Genomic DNA, 15,883 nt, shown 5'->3' on the forward strand with positions numbered 1-15,883 from the left:
ACTCCCTCAGCGCTGCACTGGAGTGTCAGCCTAGATTTTTCTCCTCAAGATTCTGCAGTGGTTCTTGAAAACTCAACCCTCTGAGGGAAAAGAGTCACCCACAGAGCCGCAGTACCATTTTTAAAATTCATTCATGGGTTGCAGATATCGCTGGCAAGGCCAGCATTTAACATAGCATCAAAGATTGGTTACATCACAGACAGAGACCATTTGGCCCGTTGTGTCTGTGCCAGCTCTCTGCAAGAGCAACTTGGCTAGTCACACTTCCCCGCCCCTTTCACTGTGGCCTTATCATTTTTTTCTCTTCAGCTAGTTATCCAATTCCCTGTTGAAAGCTTTTATTGAATCAGCCTCTACCCTACAGGCAGTGCATTTCAGATCCTTTGGTTCTTTTGCCTAAAGTTCAGTGCCATTCACAACTCCTCTTATACTGAAGCAGTCTGTCCATATGCAGCAATACCTGGACAATATCCTGTTAATTGACAATTAACCTTTGCGCCACACAAGTGCCAGACAATGACCATCTCCAACAAGAGAGAATCTAACCATCTCCCCATGACATTCAATGGCATCACCATTGCTGAGTCCCCCACTATCAGTTACCATTGACCAGAAACAGAACTGGATCAGCCATATAAATAGGGCTACAAGAGAAGTCAGAGGCTGGGAATTCTGGGGTGAGTAACTCACCTCCTGACTCTCCAAAGCCTGTCCACAATCTACAAGGCACAAGTCAGGAGTGTGATGGAATACTTTTCACTTGCCTGGATGAGTGCAGCTCCAACAACGCTCAAGAAGCTTGACACCATCCAGTACAAAGCAGCCTGCTTGATTGGCACCCCATCCACAAACATTCACTCCTTCCACCACCACTGCACAATGACAGCAGTGTGTACCACCTACAAAATGCACTGCAGCAACTCACTCAGGCTCCTTCAACAGCACCTTCCAAACCCAAGACCTCTCCTGCTTAGAAGGAGAAGGGCAGCAGATGACTGGGAACATCACCACCTGCAAGTTCCCCCTCCAAGTCACACATTGATCCTGAGTTTGCACTATATCGCCATTCCTTCGTTATCACTGGGTCAAACTGCTGTGCAAAGATCTGGAAAATGGAGTATAATGTGGGCGAATGTGAAATTGTCCATTTTGGCAGGAAGAATAAAAAAAAGCATATTATCTAAATGGTGAGAGATTGCAGAGCTCTGAGATTGAGGATTTGAGTATCCACAAAAGACTAGTATGCAGGTACAGCAGGTAATTAGGAAAACTAATAGAATGTTATCATTTATTGCGAGGGGAATTGAATACATAACTAGGGAGATTATGATTACGTTCTACAGGGCACTGGTGATACCACATCTGGAGTACTATGTACAGCACATTCTCCTTATTTCAGGAAGGATGTAAGTGTATTGGAAGCAGTTCAGAGAAGGTTACCAGACTAATGCAGTATTGGGCAGGTTATCTTAGGGAGAAAATTTGGACAGGCTGGGTTTGTATCCAGTGGAGTTTGGAAGAGTGAGAGGCGACTTCATTGAAACCTTTAAGATCTTGAAGGGTCTTGGCAGGGTGGATGTGGGAGAGAATGTTTCCTCTTGAGGGAGAATTTAGAACTAGGGATCATTGTTTAAAAATAAGGGGGCTCTCATTTAAGACAGATAAGAATTTTTTTCTCATGGTCATGAACCTTTGGAACTCTCTTCCCGAAAAGGTGCTGGAAGCAGAGCCTTTGAATATTTTTAAGGCAGAGCTAGATAGATTCTTGATAAGGAGGGAAGTGAAAGATTATTGGGAGTGGGCAGGAATGTGGGGTTGAGGTTACAATCAGATCAGCCATGATCTTATTGAAAGGCGGAGCAGGCTCAAGGGGCTGAGTGGCCTACTCCTGCTAACCCTTATGCTCGTAACTCCCTAACAGCACCTGCGTCACATGGACTGCACCAGTTCAAGAAGGCATCTCACCACCACCTTCTCAAGGGCAATTAAGGATGGTCAACAAATGTTGATCTTGCCAGCGACGCCCACATCCCGTGAAATAATTTTAAAAAATCTTAATGCCAAGTGAGGTGTGAAAGTCTCACCTCCAGCCAATTAACCCTCCATGGAATGTCAAATGGCTGTGGGGCAGCTCTTCTGCTTAATCTTCCGGTGATGGGTGGGAAACCTTGCCATCAGAAAAAATTCTGCCCTGGATTCACTTGAATCAGTGCCTCTTCCAAGTGGCGCTCAACATGGAAGAATATTGAGTTGTGGGAGGGTAGTAGTTGGTCATCAGCAGGTGATTTCCTTGCACATGTTTGATCTAATGCTACGTTTGTGGGATCCGGAGTTGATGTGTGCTCCCAGGCTTATTCCCTCTTGACTATCCCACTGTGACAGCACCACAGGGGAGTTTGTCCTGTTGGTGGGACAGGGCGTACCCAAGGATGGTGATGGAGGAGTCTGGGGCATTGAGTCAAAGAAATGAATGATTCTGTGACTGTAATGATGTCAGGCTGTTGCTTGACTCAATTGTGGGACAGCTCTCCCAATTTTGGCACAGCTTCCCCTACATTAGTGAGGAGGATTTTGCATGGTTGACAGAGCTGGATTTGCCTTTTTTGTATCCGATTCCAATGTTGACACCAGTTGGTTTTTCCTGTTTTAATTATTTGACTTTTCTGTAGTGTTTTGACACCACTGAGTGGCTTGAGATGCCACTTCAGAGGGCAGTGACGAGACAGCCACATTGATTTGGGGCCTTCACTAAAGGACATTAGTACCTTTTCCTCATGCAGTATATATTGTTGCTCCCTTTGAAATTTGGTATTCTTGCATCTGTCCTGATGAGTGCAAGACAAAAAACTTTGACAGCACGTTTCTTTTTTCTGGCAATATTCAATGCTTAAATAAAAGCAAAATACTCAATGCTTTCTGTTTAGAACCACCTCCCACCCTGTCTGCCACCGTTCTTGTGGTTTCTTGTTCTGACTGATACCAACATAAGAAATAGGAACAGGATTAGACCATTCGGCCCCTCAAACCTGCTCTGCCATTCAATAAGATCATAGCTAATCTTCTTGTGTTTGGAATTCCACATTCCCATCATATTCACCTGTCCTTTCTCTTCCCCTGTTGGTAGGGCTACTGTGTAGTTCCAGTATTTGCTCTTTCTATTTCCAGTTCTAAATGTTTGTAGCTTGACTGAGACCAGTTGTTTCAGCTGCTCCTATTTTCCCGGAGGTGGTGTTAATAGGGATTTGCTGCCAGTGGTCCACAGCAGCTTCTGTGCTCATTGAGAATTGACCTGTCAATTGACCCATAGCCACCAAACCCTGGGAAAGCAGTTAAGATGGGTTTGGTTGTTTGTGCCCTTGGTAACATAGGAACATACGAACAAGGAGTTGGAGTAGTGGAGTTCCCCAGGGGTCGGTATTGGGACTCTTGCTTTCCCTGATATATATTAATGATCTAGACCTTGGCGTGCAGAGGACAAGTGCCAAGTTTCGGATGATACGAGGCTTGGGAGTGTTGTGAACTGCGAGGAGGATGGTATGGAACTTCAAGAGGACATGGACAAGTTGGTGGAGTGGGCAGATAGGTGATAGATAAAGTTCAATACAGTGAAGTGTAAGGTGATGCATTTTGGTAGGAGGAACATAGACATACAATATAAAATAAGGGGTGAAATTTTGAAGGGGGTACAGGAGCAGAAAGACCTGGGTGTATATGTACATAGATCATTGAAGGTGGCAGGACAGGTGGAGAGAGCAATTTATAAAGTATATAGTATCCTGGGCTTTATTAATAGGGGCAAAGAATATAAATCATGAGGGGGCTAGACAAAGGAGATAGGGAGAAGCTATTCCCACTCGTAAAAGAATCAAGAACGAGAGGGCACAAATTTAAAGTGAATTGCAAAAGAAGCAAATGTGACGTGAGAAAAAACTTTTTCACACGAGTGGTTCAGGTCTGGAATGCTCTGCTGGGAAGAGTGGTAGAGGCAGATTCAATTGAGGCATTCAAGAGGACATTAGATGATTATTTAACTAATGTGCAAGGATACGGGTAAAAGGCAGGGCAATGGCACTAAGTCATAATGCTCGTTTGGAGAGCTGATGCAGACATGATGGGCTGAATAGCCTCCTTGCGTGCTGTTAAAATTCTAAGATTCTGAGTAGGCCATTTAGCCCCTCGAGTCTGCACCGCCATTTAATAAGATCATGGCTGACCTGATCGCTACCTAAAACCTGCATCCCACCTACCTCCAATCATCCCTTGTTTACCAAGAATCTGTCCACTCCTGCCTTAAAAATATTCAAAGACTCTCTTCCTGAAAAGGTGGTAGAAGCAGAGTTAGTTCCAAAGACTCACGACCCTCTGAGTGAAAATATTTTGCCTATCTCTGTCTTAAATGGACGACCCCATATTTTTAAATAGTGACGCCTAGTTCTAGATTCTCCCACAAGAGGAAATACTCTCTCCACATTGACCCTGTCAAGACCCCTCAGGATCTTATATGTTTCAATCAAGTCACCTCTTACTCTTCTAAACTCCAGTGGATACAAGCCTAGCTGGTTCAACTTTCCTCATAAGACAACCCACCCAATCCAGGTATTACTCTGGTAAACCTTCTCTGAACCACTTCCAACGCATTTACATCCTTCCTTAAATAAGGTGATGAATACTGTACACAGCGCTCTAGATGTGGTCTCACCAATACCCTGTACAACTGAAGTATAACCTCCCTACTTTTATTATCAGTCTCCCTCGCAGTAAATGATAACATTCTATTAGCTTTCCTACTTGCTGTACTTGCAGACCAACCTTTTGTGATTCATGCACGAGGACACCCAGATCCCTCTGCACCTCAGAGCTCTTCAATCTCTCACCATTTTAAATAAAATGCTTCTCTTTTATTCTTCCTGCCAAAGTGGGCAATTTCACATTTTCCTACATTAAACTCCATCTGCCAGATATTTGCCCACTCACTTAACCTATGTCTGTTTGTAGCCTCAACGTGCCCTCTTCACAACTCACTTTCCTACATATCTTTGTGTCATCAGCAAATCTGGCAACCATCCCATCCATCCCTTCATCCAAGTCATTGATATAAATTGTAAACAGTTGAGGTCCCAGCCCTGATCCCTGTGGCATGCCACTCGTTACATCTTGTCAACCTGAAAAATACTCATTTATGCCTATTGTCTGCTTCCTGTTAGCCAACCAGTCTTCTATCCATGCCAATATGTTACCCCTGACACCATGAGCTTTTATTTTCCACAATAACCTATGATGTGATTTGGACAAGCTGAGTGAGTGGGCAAATGCATGGCAGATGCAGTATAATGTGGATAAATGTGAGGTTATCCACTTTGGTAGCAAAAACAGGAAGGCACATTATTATCTGAATGGCTATAAATTGAGAGAGGGGAATGTGCAACGAGACCTGGGTGTCCTTGTACACCAGTTGCTGAAGGTAAGCATGCAGGTGCAGCAGGCGGTAAAGAAGGCAAATGGTATGTTGGCTTTCATACCGAGAAGATTCAAGTACAGGAGCAGGGATGTCTTGCTGCAAATACACAGGACCTTGGTGAGACCACACCTGGAATATTGTGTGCAGGTTTGGTTTCCTTTTCTGAGGAAGGATGTTCTTGCTATAGAGGGAGGGCAGCGAAGGTTTACCCGACTGATTCCTGGGATGGTGGGACTGACATATGAGGAGAGATTGAGTCGGTTAGGATTATATTCGCTGGAGTTCAGAAGAATGAGGGGGGATCTCATAGAAGCCTATAAAATTCTAACAGGACTAGACAGGGTAGATGCAGAAAGGGTGTTCCTGATGGTGGGGGAGTCCAGAACCAGGGGTCACAGTCTGAGGATAAGGGGTAGACCATTTAGGATTGAGATGAAAAATTTCTTCACCCAGATCGTGTTGAGCCTGTGGAATTCGCTACCACACCACGTTTTGGCCCCAATTACTTTCAATGTTTTCAAGAAGGAGTTAGATATAGCTCTTAGGACGAAAGGGATCAAAGGATATGGGGAGAAAGCAGGAGCAGGCTATTGAGTTGGATGATCAGCCATGATCATAATGAATGGTGAAGCAGGCTCGAAGGACCAAATGGCCTCTTCCTGCTCCTATTTTCTATGTTTCTATGTGGCACTTTATCAAGTGCCTTCTGGAAATCTAAGTCCCATACATCCAGCGGTTCCCCTTTATCCACAGCACATGTTACTTCCTCAAAGAACTCCAGTAAATTGGTTAAACACAATTTCCCTTTCACAAAACCATGTTGGCTCTGCCTGATGACCTTGAGCTTATCCAAATGCCCTTCTTTAATACTGGCTTCTAACATTTTCCCTACTACAGATGTTAAGCTAACTGGCCTGTTGTTTCCCGCTTTCTGTCCCCCTGTTTGAATAATGGAGTTACATTTGCTATCTTCTACTCTAATGGGACCTTCTCCGAATCTAGGGAGTTTTGGAACAATGGTTTGGGTTGGTTCGAGCGATGAGCTCCTTTGCAGCACTGACTTTCTTTGGTTAAATTGTGTTTGGATAACAGGAGTTCCGGACATGGCTGGCAGAAGAATGGGGTCGAACGCTGGAGGATATTTTCCATGAGCACATGCAGGAGCTAATCCTTATGAAGTTTATCTATACCAGTCAGTACGAGTGAGTGACTGGCAACCAACATTTTGAACCTTCAGTAATTGGGACTCCTGTTGTTTGGGAGCAGAGCCTGGGGCATGGGGGTGGTGGTGTATGCAGCGAGGTTTCAGGGTGCTGGGGAGGGTATGTGCCTGGACTGCTGGGGATAGAGGAAAGGCCTGAGATTCTTATTCTCAAAATTTGTCTGCTTTCACTCCATTGTGTTCAGAGGGATTTGGGAAGCTGCTTTGTGGTAGTCGTAATTGGGAGTGTTGGGCAAGGCTGATAGTGGCATGTAGTGCTTGGGTCCACTGGCTTCAAATTGAATGACTTTGACAGGGTTTTCCCTTGCAGTTAAGGGATCAGTTAGCATGTGGTCAGGGCACCACACTGAGTGCGGTAGGCGTGGTCTGGGCTGCTGTTGGTGTTAGGGTCCTCTGGTGGAGTTGATCTGGTGATGTTCTGGCCCAGGGATGATCAGGAATTGGCGAAGGTGATTTTGACCCCTCGACAGGAGGATGAGGTGTCCTAATACCTTGTGTTTGTGTTTCAGTAACTGCCTGACATATCGTAGGATCTACTTACCACCATCCAGTCCAGAGGATCTGATACCACCTGGCCTATTTAAAGGAACATATGGGAGCCACGGGCTAGAGATAGTTATGCTGAGCTTCCATGGGACCCATATCAAAGTCACAAAAATCACTGTAAGTGACCATTCATTCCTGAGATACTGTATATCCCTCAGATCTGTGAAAAGAGTCCTACAGCGCTTGCTGCCAATCCCGTGTGCCTATTGCCAGTTCCGTGACACCGTTTGCCAGTCCTGTGATACCCACGCTTGCTGCTAGTTCCCTGTGCTCACTGCCGGTCCCGCGGTGCTTGCGCACACTGCCAGACCCATGGTGTCTGTGCTCACTGTTATACCCATGGTGTCTGTGCTCACTGCCAGACCCATGGTGTCTGTGCTCACTGCCGGTCCCGCGGTGTCTGTGCTCACTGCCAGACCCATGGTGTCTGTGCTCACTGTTATACCCATGGTGTCTGTGCTCACTGTTATACCCATGGTGTCTGTGCTCACTGTTATACCCATGGTGTCTGCGCTCACTGCCAATCCCATGGTGTCTGTGCTCACTGTTATACCCATGGTGTCTGTGCTTACTGTTATACCCATGGTGTCTGTGCTCACTGTTATACCCATGGTGTCTGTGCTCACTGTTATACCCATGGTGTCTGCGCTCACTGTTATACCCATGGTGTCTGCGCTCACTGTTATACCCATGGTGTCTGCGCTCACTGTTATACCCATGGTGTCTGCGCTCACTGTTATACCCATGGTGTCTGCGCTCACTGTTATACCCATGGTGTCTGCGCTCACTGTTATACCCATGGTGTCTGCGCTCACTGTTATACCCATGGTGTCTGCGCTCACTGTTATACCCATGGTGTCTGCGCTCACTGTTATACCCATGGTGTCTGCGCTCACTGTTATACCCATGGTGTCTGCGCTCACTGTTATACCCATGGTGTCTGCGCTCACTGTTATACCCATGGTGTCTGCGCTCACTGTTATACCCATGGTGTCTGCGCTCACTGTTATACCCATGGTGTCTGCGCTCACTGTTATACCCATGGTGTCTGCGCTCACTGTTATACCCATGGTGTCTGCGCTCACTGTTATACCCATGGTGTCTGCGCTCACTGTTATACCCATGGTGTCTGCGCTCACTGTTATACCCATGGTGTCTGCGCTCACTGTTATACCCATGGTGTCTGCGCTCACTGTTATACCCATGGTGTCTGCGCTCACTGTTATGCCCATGGTGTCTGTGCTCACTGTTATGCCCATAGTGTCTGTGCTCACTGTTATACCCATGGTGTCTGTGCTCACTGCCAGTCCCATGGTGTCTGTGCTCACTGTTATACCCATGGTGTCTGTGCTCACTGTTATACCCATGGTGTCTGTTCTCACTGTTATACCCATGGTGTCTGTGCTCACTGTTATACCCATGGTGTCTGTGCTCACTGTTATACCCATGGTGTCTGTGCTCACGGCCAGTCCCATGGTGTCTGTGCTCACTGTTATACCCATGGTGTCTGTGCTCACTGTTATACCCATGGTGTCTGTGCTCACTGTTATACCCATGGTGTCTGTGCTCACTGTTATACCCATGGTGTCTGTGCTCACTGTTATACCCATGGTGTCTGTGCTCACTGCCAGTCCCATGGTGTCTGTGCTCACTGTTATACCCATGGTGTCTGTGCTCACTGTTATACCCATGGTGTCTGTGCTGACTGTTATACCCATGGTGTCTGTGCTCACTGTTATACCCATGGTGTCTGTGCTCACTGTTATACCCATGGTGTCTGTGCTCACTGCCAGTCCCATGGTGTCTGTGCTCACTGTTATACCCATGGTGTCTGTGCTCACTGTTATACCCATGGTGTCTGTGCTCACTGTTATACCCATGGTGTCTGTGCTCACTGTTATACCCATGGTGTCTGTGCTCACTGTTATACCCATGGTGTCTGCGCTCACTGTTATACCCATGGTGTCTGTGCTCACTGCCAGTCCCATGGTGTCTGCGCTGACTGTTATACCCATGGTGTCTGCGCTGACTGTTATACCCATGGTGTCTGTGCTCACTGTTATACCCATGGTGTCTGTGCTCACTGTTATACCCATGGTGTCTGTGCTCACTGTTATACCCATGGTGTCTGTGCTCACTGTTATACCCATGGTGTCTGTGCTCACTGTTATACCCATGGTGTCTGTGCTCACTGTTATACCCATGGTGTCTGTGCTCACTGTTATACCCATGGTGTCTGTGCTCACTGTTATACCCATGGTGTCTGTGCTCACTGTTATACCCATGGTGTCTGTGCTCACTGCCAGTCCCATGGTGTCTGCGCTCACTGTTATACCCATGGTGTCTGTGCTCACTGTTATAGCCATGGTGTCTGTGCTCACTGCCAGTCCCATGGTGTTTGTGCTCACTGTTATACCCATGGTGTCTGTGCTCACTGTTATACCCATGGTGTCTGTGCTCACTGTTATACCCATGGTGTCTGTGCTCACTGTTATACCCATGGTGTCTGTGCTCACTGCCAGTCCCATGGTGTCTGTGCTCACTGTTATACCCATGGTGTCTGTGCTCACTGTTATACCCATGGTGTCTGTGCTCACTGTTATACCCATGGTGTCTGTGCTCACTGTTATACCCATGGTGTCTGTGCTGACTGTTATACCCATGGTGTCTGTGCTCACTGTTATACCCATGGTGTCTGTGCTCACTGTTATACCCATGGTGTCTGTGCTCACTGCCAGTCCCATGGTATCTGTGCTCACTGTTATACCCATGGTGTCTGTGCTCATTGTTATACCCATGGTGTCTGTGCTCACTGTTATACCCATGGTGTCTGTGCTCACTGTTATACCCATGGTGTCTGCGCTCACTGTTGTACCCATGGTGTCTGTGCTCACTGCCAGTCCCATGGTGTCTGCGCTCACTGTTATACCCATGGTGTCTGTGCTCACTGTTATACCCATGGTGTCTGTGCTCACTGTTATACCCATGGTGTCTGTGCTCACTGTTATACCCATGGTGTCTGTGCTCACTGTTATACCCATGGTGTCTGTGCTCACTGTTATACCCATGGTGTCTGTGCTCACTGTTATACCCATGGTGTCTGTGCTCACTGTTATACCCATGGTGTCTGTGCTCACTGCCAGTCCCATGGTGTCTGCGCTCACTGTTATAACCATGGTGTCTGCGCTCACTGTTATACCCATGGTGTCTGCGCTCACTGTTATACCCATGGTGTCTGCGCTCACTGTTATACCCATGGTGTCTGTGCTGACTGTTATACCCATGGTGTCTGTGCTCACTGTTATACCCATGGTGTCTGTGCTCACTGTTATACCCATGGTGTCTGTGCTCACTGTTATACCCATGGTGTCTGTGCTCACTGTTATACCCATGGTGTCTGTGCTCACTGTTATACCCATGGTGTCTGTGCTCACTGCCAGTCCCATGGTGTCTGTGCTCACTGTTATACCCATGGTGTCTGTGCTCACTGTTATACCCATGGTGTCTGTGCTCACTGTTATACCCATGGTGTCTGTGCTCACTGTTATACCCATGGTGTCTGTGCTCACTGTTATACCCATGGTGTCTGTGCTGACTGTTATACCCATGGTGTCTGTGCTCACTGTTATACCCATGGTGTCTGTGCTCACTGTTATACCCATGGTGTCTGTGCTCACTGTTATACCCATGGTGTCTGTGCTCACTGTTATACCCATGGTGTCTGTGCTCACTGTTATACCCATGGTGTCTGTGCTCACTGTTATACCCATGGTGTCTGTGCTCACTGTTATACCCATGGTGTCTGTGCTCACTGTTATACCCATGGTGTCTGCGCTCACTGTTATACCCATGGTGTCTGCGCTCACTGTTATACCCATGGTGTCTGCGCTCACTGTTATACCCATGGTGTCTGCGCTCACTGTTATACCCATGGTGTCTGCGCTCACTGTTATACCCATGGTGTCTGCGCTCACTGTTATACCCATGGTGTCTGCGCTCACTGTTATACCCATGGTGTCTGCGCTCACTGTTATACCCATGGTGTCTGCGCTCACTGTTATACCCATGGTGTCTGTGCTCACTGTTATACCCATGGTGTCTGCGCTCACTGTTATACCCATGGTGTCTGTGCTCACTGTTATACCCATGGTGTCTGTGCTCACTGTTATACCCATGGTGTCTGTGCTCACTGTTATACCCATGGTGTCTGTGCTCACTGTTATACCCATGGTGTCTGTGCTCACTGTTATACCCATGGTGTCTGTGCTCACTGTTATACCCATGGTGTCTGTGCTCACTGTTATACCCATGGTGTCTGTGCTCACTGTTATACCCATGGTGTCTGTGCTCACTGTTATACCCATGGTGTCTGTGCTCACTGTTATACCCATGGTGTCTGTGCTCACTGTTATACCCATGGTGTCTGTGCTCACTGTTATACCCATGGTGTCTGTGCTCACTGTTATACCCATGGTGTCTGTGCTCACTGTTATACCCATGGTGTCTGTGCTCACTGTTATACCCATGGTGTCTGTGCTCACTGTTATACCCATGGTGTCTGTGCTCACTGTTATACCCATGGTGTCTGTGCTCACTGTTATACCCATGGTGTCTGTGCTCACTGTTATACCCATGGTGTCTGTGCTCACTGTTATACCCATGGTGTCTGTGCTCACTGTTATACCCATGGTGTCTGTGCTCACTGTTATACCCATGGTGTCTGTGCTCACTGTTATACCCATGGTGTCTGTGCTCACTGTTATACCCATGGTGTCTGTGCTCACTGTTATACCCATGGTGTCTGTGCTCACTGTTATACCCATGGTGTCTGTGCTCACTGTTATACCCATGGTGTCTGTGCTCACTGTTATACCCATGGTGTCTGTGCTCACTGTTATACCCATGGTGTCTGTGCTCACTGTTATACCCATGGTGTCTGTGCTCACTGTTATACCCATGGTGTCTGTGCTCACTGTTATACCCATGGTGTCTGTGCTCACTGTTATACCCATGGTGTCTGTGCTCACTGTTATACCCATGGTGTCTGTGCTCACTGTTATACCCATGGTGTCTGTGCTCACTGTTATACCCATGGTGTCTGTGCTCACTGTTATACCCATGGTGTCTGTGCTCACTGTTATACCCATGGTGTCTGTGCTCACTGTTATACCCATGGTGTCTGTGCTCACTGTTATACCCATGGTGTCTGTGCTCACTGTTATACCCATGGTGTCTGTGCTCACTGTTATACCCATGGTGTCTGTGCTCACTGTTATACCCATGGTGTCTGTGCTCACTGTTATACCCATGGTGTCTGTGCTCACTGTTATACCCATGGTGTCTGTGCTCACTGTTATACCCATGGTGTCTGTGCTCACTGTTATACCCATGGTGTCTGTGCTCACTGTTATACCCATGGTGTCTGTGCTCACTGTTATACCCATGGTGTCTGTGCTCACTGTTATACCCATGGTGTCTGTGCTCACTGTTATACCCATGGTGTCTGTGCTCACTGTTATACCCATGGTGTCTGTGCTCACTGTTATACCCATGGTGTCTGTGCTCACTGTTATACCCATGGTGTCTGTGCTCACTGTTATACCCATGGTGTCTGTGCTCACTGTTATACCCATGGTGTCTGTGCTCACTGTTATACCCATGGTGTCTGTGCTCACTGTTATACCCATGGTGTCTGTGCTCACTGTTATACCCATGGTGTCTGTGCTCACTGTTATACCCATGGTGTCTGTGCTCACTGTTATACCCATGGTGTCTGTGCTCACTGTTATACCCATGGTGTCTGTGCTCACTGTTATACCCATGGTGTCTGTGCTCACTGTTATACCCATGGTGTCTGTGCTCACTGTTATACCCATGGTGTCTGTGCTCACTGTTATACCCATGGTGTCTGTGCTCACTGTTATACCCATGGTGTCTGTGCTCACTGTTATACCCATGGTGTCTGTGCTCACTGTTATACCCATGGTGTCTGTGCTCACTGTTATACCCATGGTGTCTGTGCTCACTGTTATACCCATGGTGTCTGTGCTCACTGTTATACCCATGGTGTCTGTGCTCACTGTTATACCCATGGTGTCTGTGCTCACTGTTATACCCATGGTGTCTGTGCTCACTGTTATACCCATGGTGTCTGTGCTCACTGTTATACCCATGGTGTCTGTGCTCACTGTTATACCCATGGTGTCTGTGCTCACTGTTATACCCATGGTGTCTGTGCTCACTGTTATACCCATGGTGTCTGTGCTCACTGTTATACCCATGGTGTCTGTGCTCACTGTTATACCCATGGTGTCTGTGCTCACTGTTATACCCATGGTGTCTGTGCTCACTGTTATACCCATGGTGTCTGTGCTCACTGTTATACCCATGGTGTCTGTGCTCACTGTTATACCCATGGTGTCTGTGCTCACTGTTATACCCATGGTGTCTGTGCTCACTGTTATACCCATGGTGTCTGTGCTCACTGTTATACCCATGGTGTCTGTGCTCACTGTTATACCCATGGTGTCTGTGCTCACTGTTATACCCATGGTGTCTGTGCTCACTGTTATACCCATGGTGTCTGTGCTCACTGTTATACCCATGGTGTCTGTGCTCACTGTTATACCCATGGTGTCTGTGCTCACTGCCAGTCCCATGGTGTCTGTGCTCACTGTTATACCCATGGTGTCTGTGCTCACTGTTATACCCATGGTGTCTGTGCTCACTGTTATACCCATGGTGTCTGTGCTCACTGTTATACCCATGGTGTCTGTGCTCACTGTTATACCCATGGTGTCTGTGCTCACTGTTATACCCATGGTGTCTGTGCTCACTGTTATACCCATGGTGTCTGTGCTCACTGTTATACCCATGGTGTCTGTGCTCACTGTTATACCCATGGTGTCTGTGCTCACTGTTATACCCATGGTGTCTGTGCTCACTGTTATACCCATGGTGTCTGTGCTCACTGTTATACCCATGGTGTCTGTGCTCACTGTTATACCCATGGTGTCTGTGCTCACTGTTATACCCATGGTGTCTGTGCTCACTGTTATACCCATGGTGTCTGTGCTCACTGTTATACCCATGGTGTCTGTGCTCACTGTTATACCCATGGTGTCTGTGCTCACTGTTATACCCATGGTGTCTGTGCTCACTGTTATACCCATGGTGTCTGTGCTCACTGTTATACCCATGGTGTCTGTGCTCACTGTTATACCCATGGTGTCTGTGCTCACTGTTATACCCATGGTGTCTGTGCTCACTGTTATACCCATGGTGTCTGTGCTCACTGTTATACCCATGGTGTCTGTGCTCACTGTTATACCCATGGTGTCTGTGCTCACTGTTATACCCATGGTGTCTGTGCTCACTGTTATACCCATGGTGTCTGTGCTCACTGTTATACCCATGGTGTCTGTGCTCACTGTTATACCCATGGTGTCTGTGCTCACTGTTATACCCATGGTGTCTGTGCTCACTGTTATACCCATGGTGTCTGTGCTCACTGTTATACCCATGGTGTCTGTGCTCACTGTTATACCCATGGTGTCTGTGCTCACTGTTATACCCATGGTGTCTGTGCTCACTGTTATACCCATGGTGTCTGTGCTCACTGTTATACCCATGGTGTCTGTGCTCACTGTTATACCCATGGTGTCTGTGCTCACTGTTATACCCATGGTGTCTGTGCTCACTGTTATACCCATGGTGTCTGTGCTCACTGTTATACCCATGGTGTCTGTGCTCACTGTTATACCCATGGTGTCTGTGCTCACTGTTATACCCATGGTGTCTGTGCTCACTGTTATACCCATGGTGTCTGTGCTCACTGTTATACCCATGGTGTCTGTGCTCACTGTTATACCCATGGTGTCTGTGCTCACTGTTATACCCATGGTGTCTGTGCTCACTGTTATACCCATGGTGTCTGTGCTCACTGTTATACCCATGGTGTCTGTGCTCACTGTTATACCCATGGTGTCTGTGCTCACTGTTATACCCATGGTGTCTGTGCTCACTGTTATACCCATGGTGTCTGTGCTCACTGTTATACCCATGGTGTCTGTGCTCACTGTTATACCCATGGTGTCTGTGCTCACTGTTATACCCATGGTGTCTGTGCTCACTGTTATACCCATGGTGTCTGTGCTCACTGTTATACCCATGGTGTCTGTGCTCACTGTTATACCCATGGTGTCTGTGCTCACTGTTATACCCATGGTGTCTGTGCTCACTGTTATACCCATGGTGTCTGTGCTCACTGTTATACCCATGGTGTCTGTGCTCACTGTTATACCCATGGTGTCTGTGCTCACTGTTATACCCATGGTGTCTGTGCTCACTGTTATACCCATGGTGTCTGTGCTCACTGTTATACCCATGGTGTCTGTGCTCACTGTTATACCCATGGTGTCTGTGCTCACTGTTATACCCATGGTGTCTGTGCTCACTGTTATACCCATGGTGTCTGTGCTCACTGTTATACCCATGGTGTCTGTGCTCACTGTTATACCCATGGTGTCTGTGCTCACTGTTATACCCATGGTGTCTGTGCTCACTGTTATACCCATGGTGTCTGTGCTCACTGTTATACCCATGGTGTCTGTGCTCACTGTTATACCCATGGTGTCTGTGCTCACTGTTATACCCAT

General features: G+C 47.3%; 1 protein-coding gene across 7 annotated transcripts in view; it reads left to right on the plus strand.

Moving 5' to 3' along the window:
* Positions 1-15,883, plus strand: part of fbxo31 (F-box protein 31) — a 94,277-nt gene that overhangs the window by 28,549 nt on the left and 49,845 nt on the right. For all 7 annotated transcript variants that reach the window (XM_041192660.1, XM_041192661.1, XM_041192664.1 and 4 more), the window contains 2 exons: positions 6,551-6,660; positions 7,190-7,343. In XM_041192660.1, coding sequence (XP_041048594.1) covers positions 6,551-6,660; positions 7,190-7,343 — 264 coding nt within the window. The remainder of the gene's footprint in view (positions 1-6,550; positions 6,661-7,189; positions 7,344-15,883) is intronic.

This window comes from Carcharodon carcharias, chromosome 7 (assembly GCF_017639515.1).
Source record: "Carcharodon carcharias isolate sCarCar2 chromosome 7, sCarCar2.pri, whole genome shotgun sequence".
Classification (NCBI taxonomy): Eukaryota; Metazoa; Chordata; class Chondrichthyes; order Lamniformes; family Lamnidae; genus Carcharodon; species Carcharodon carcharias.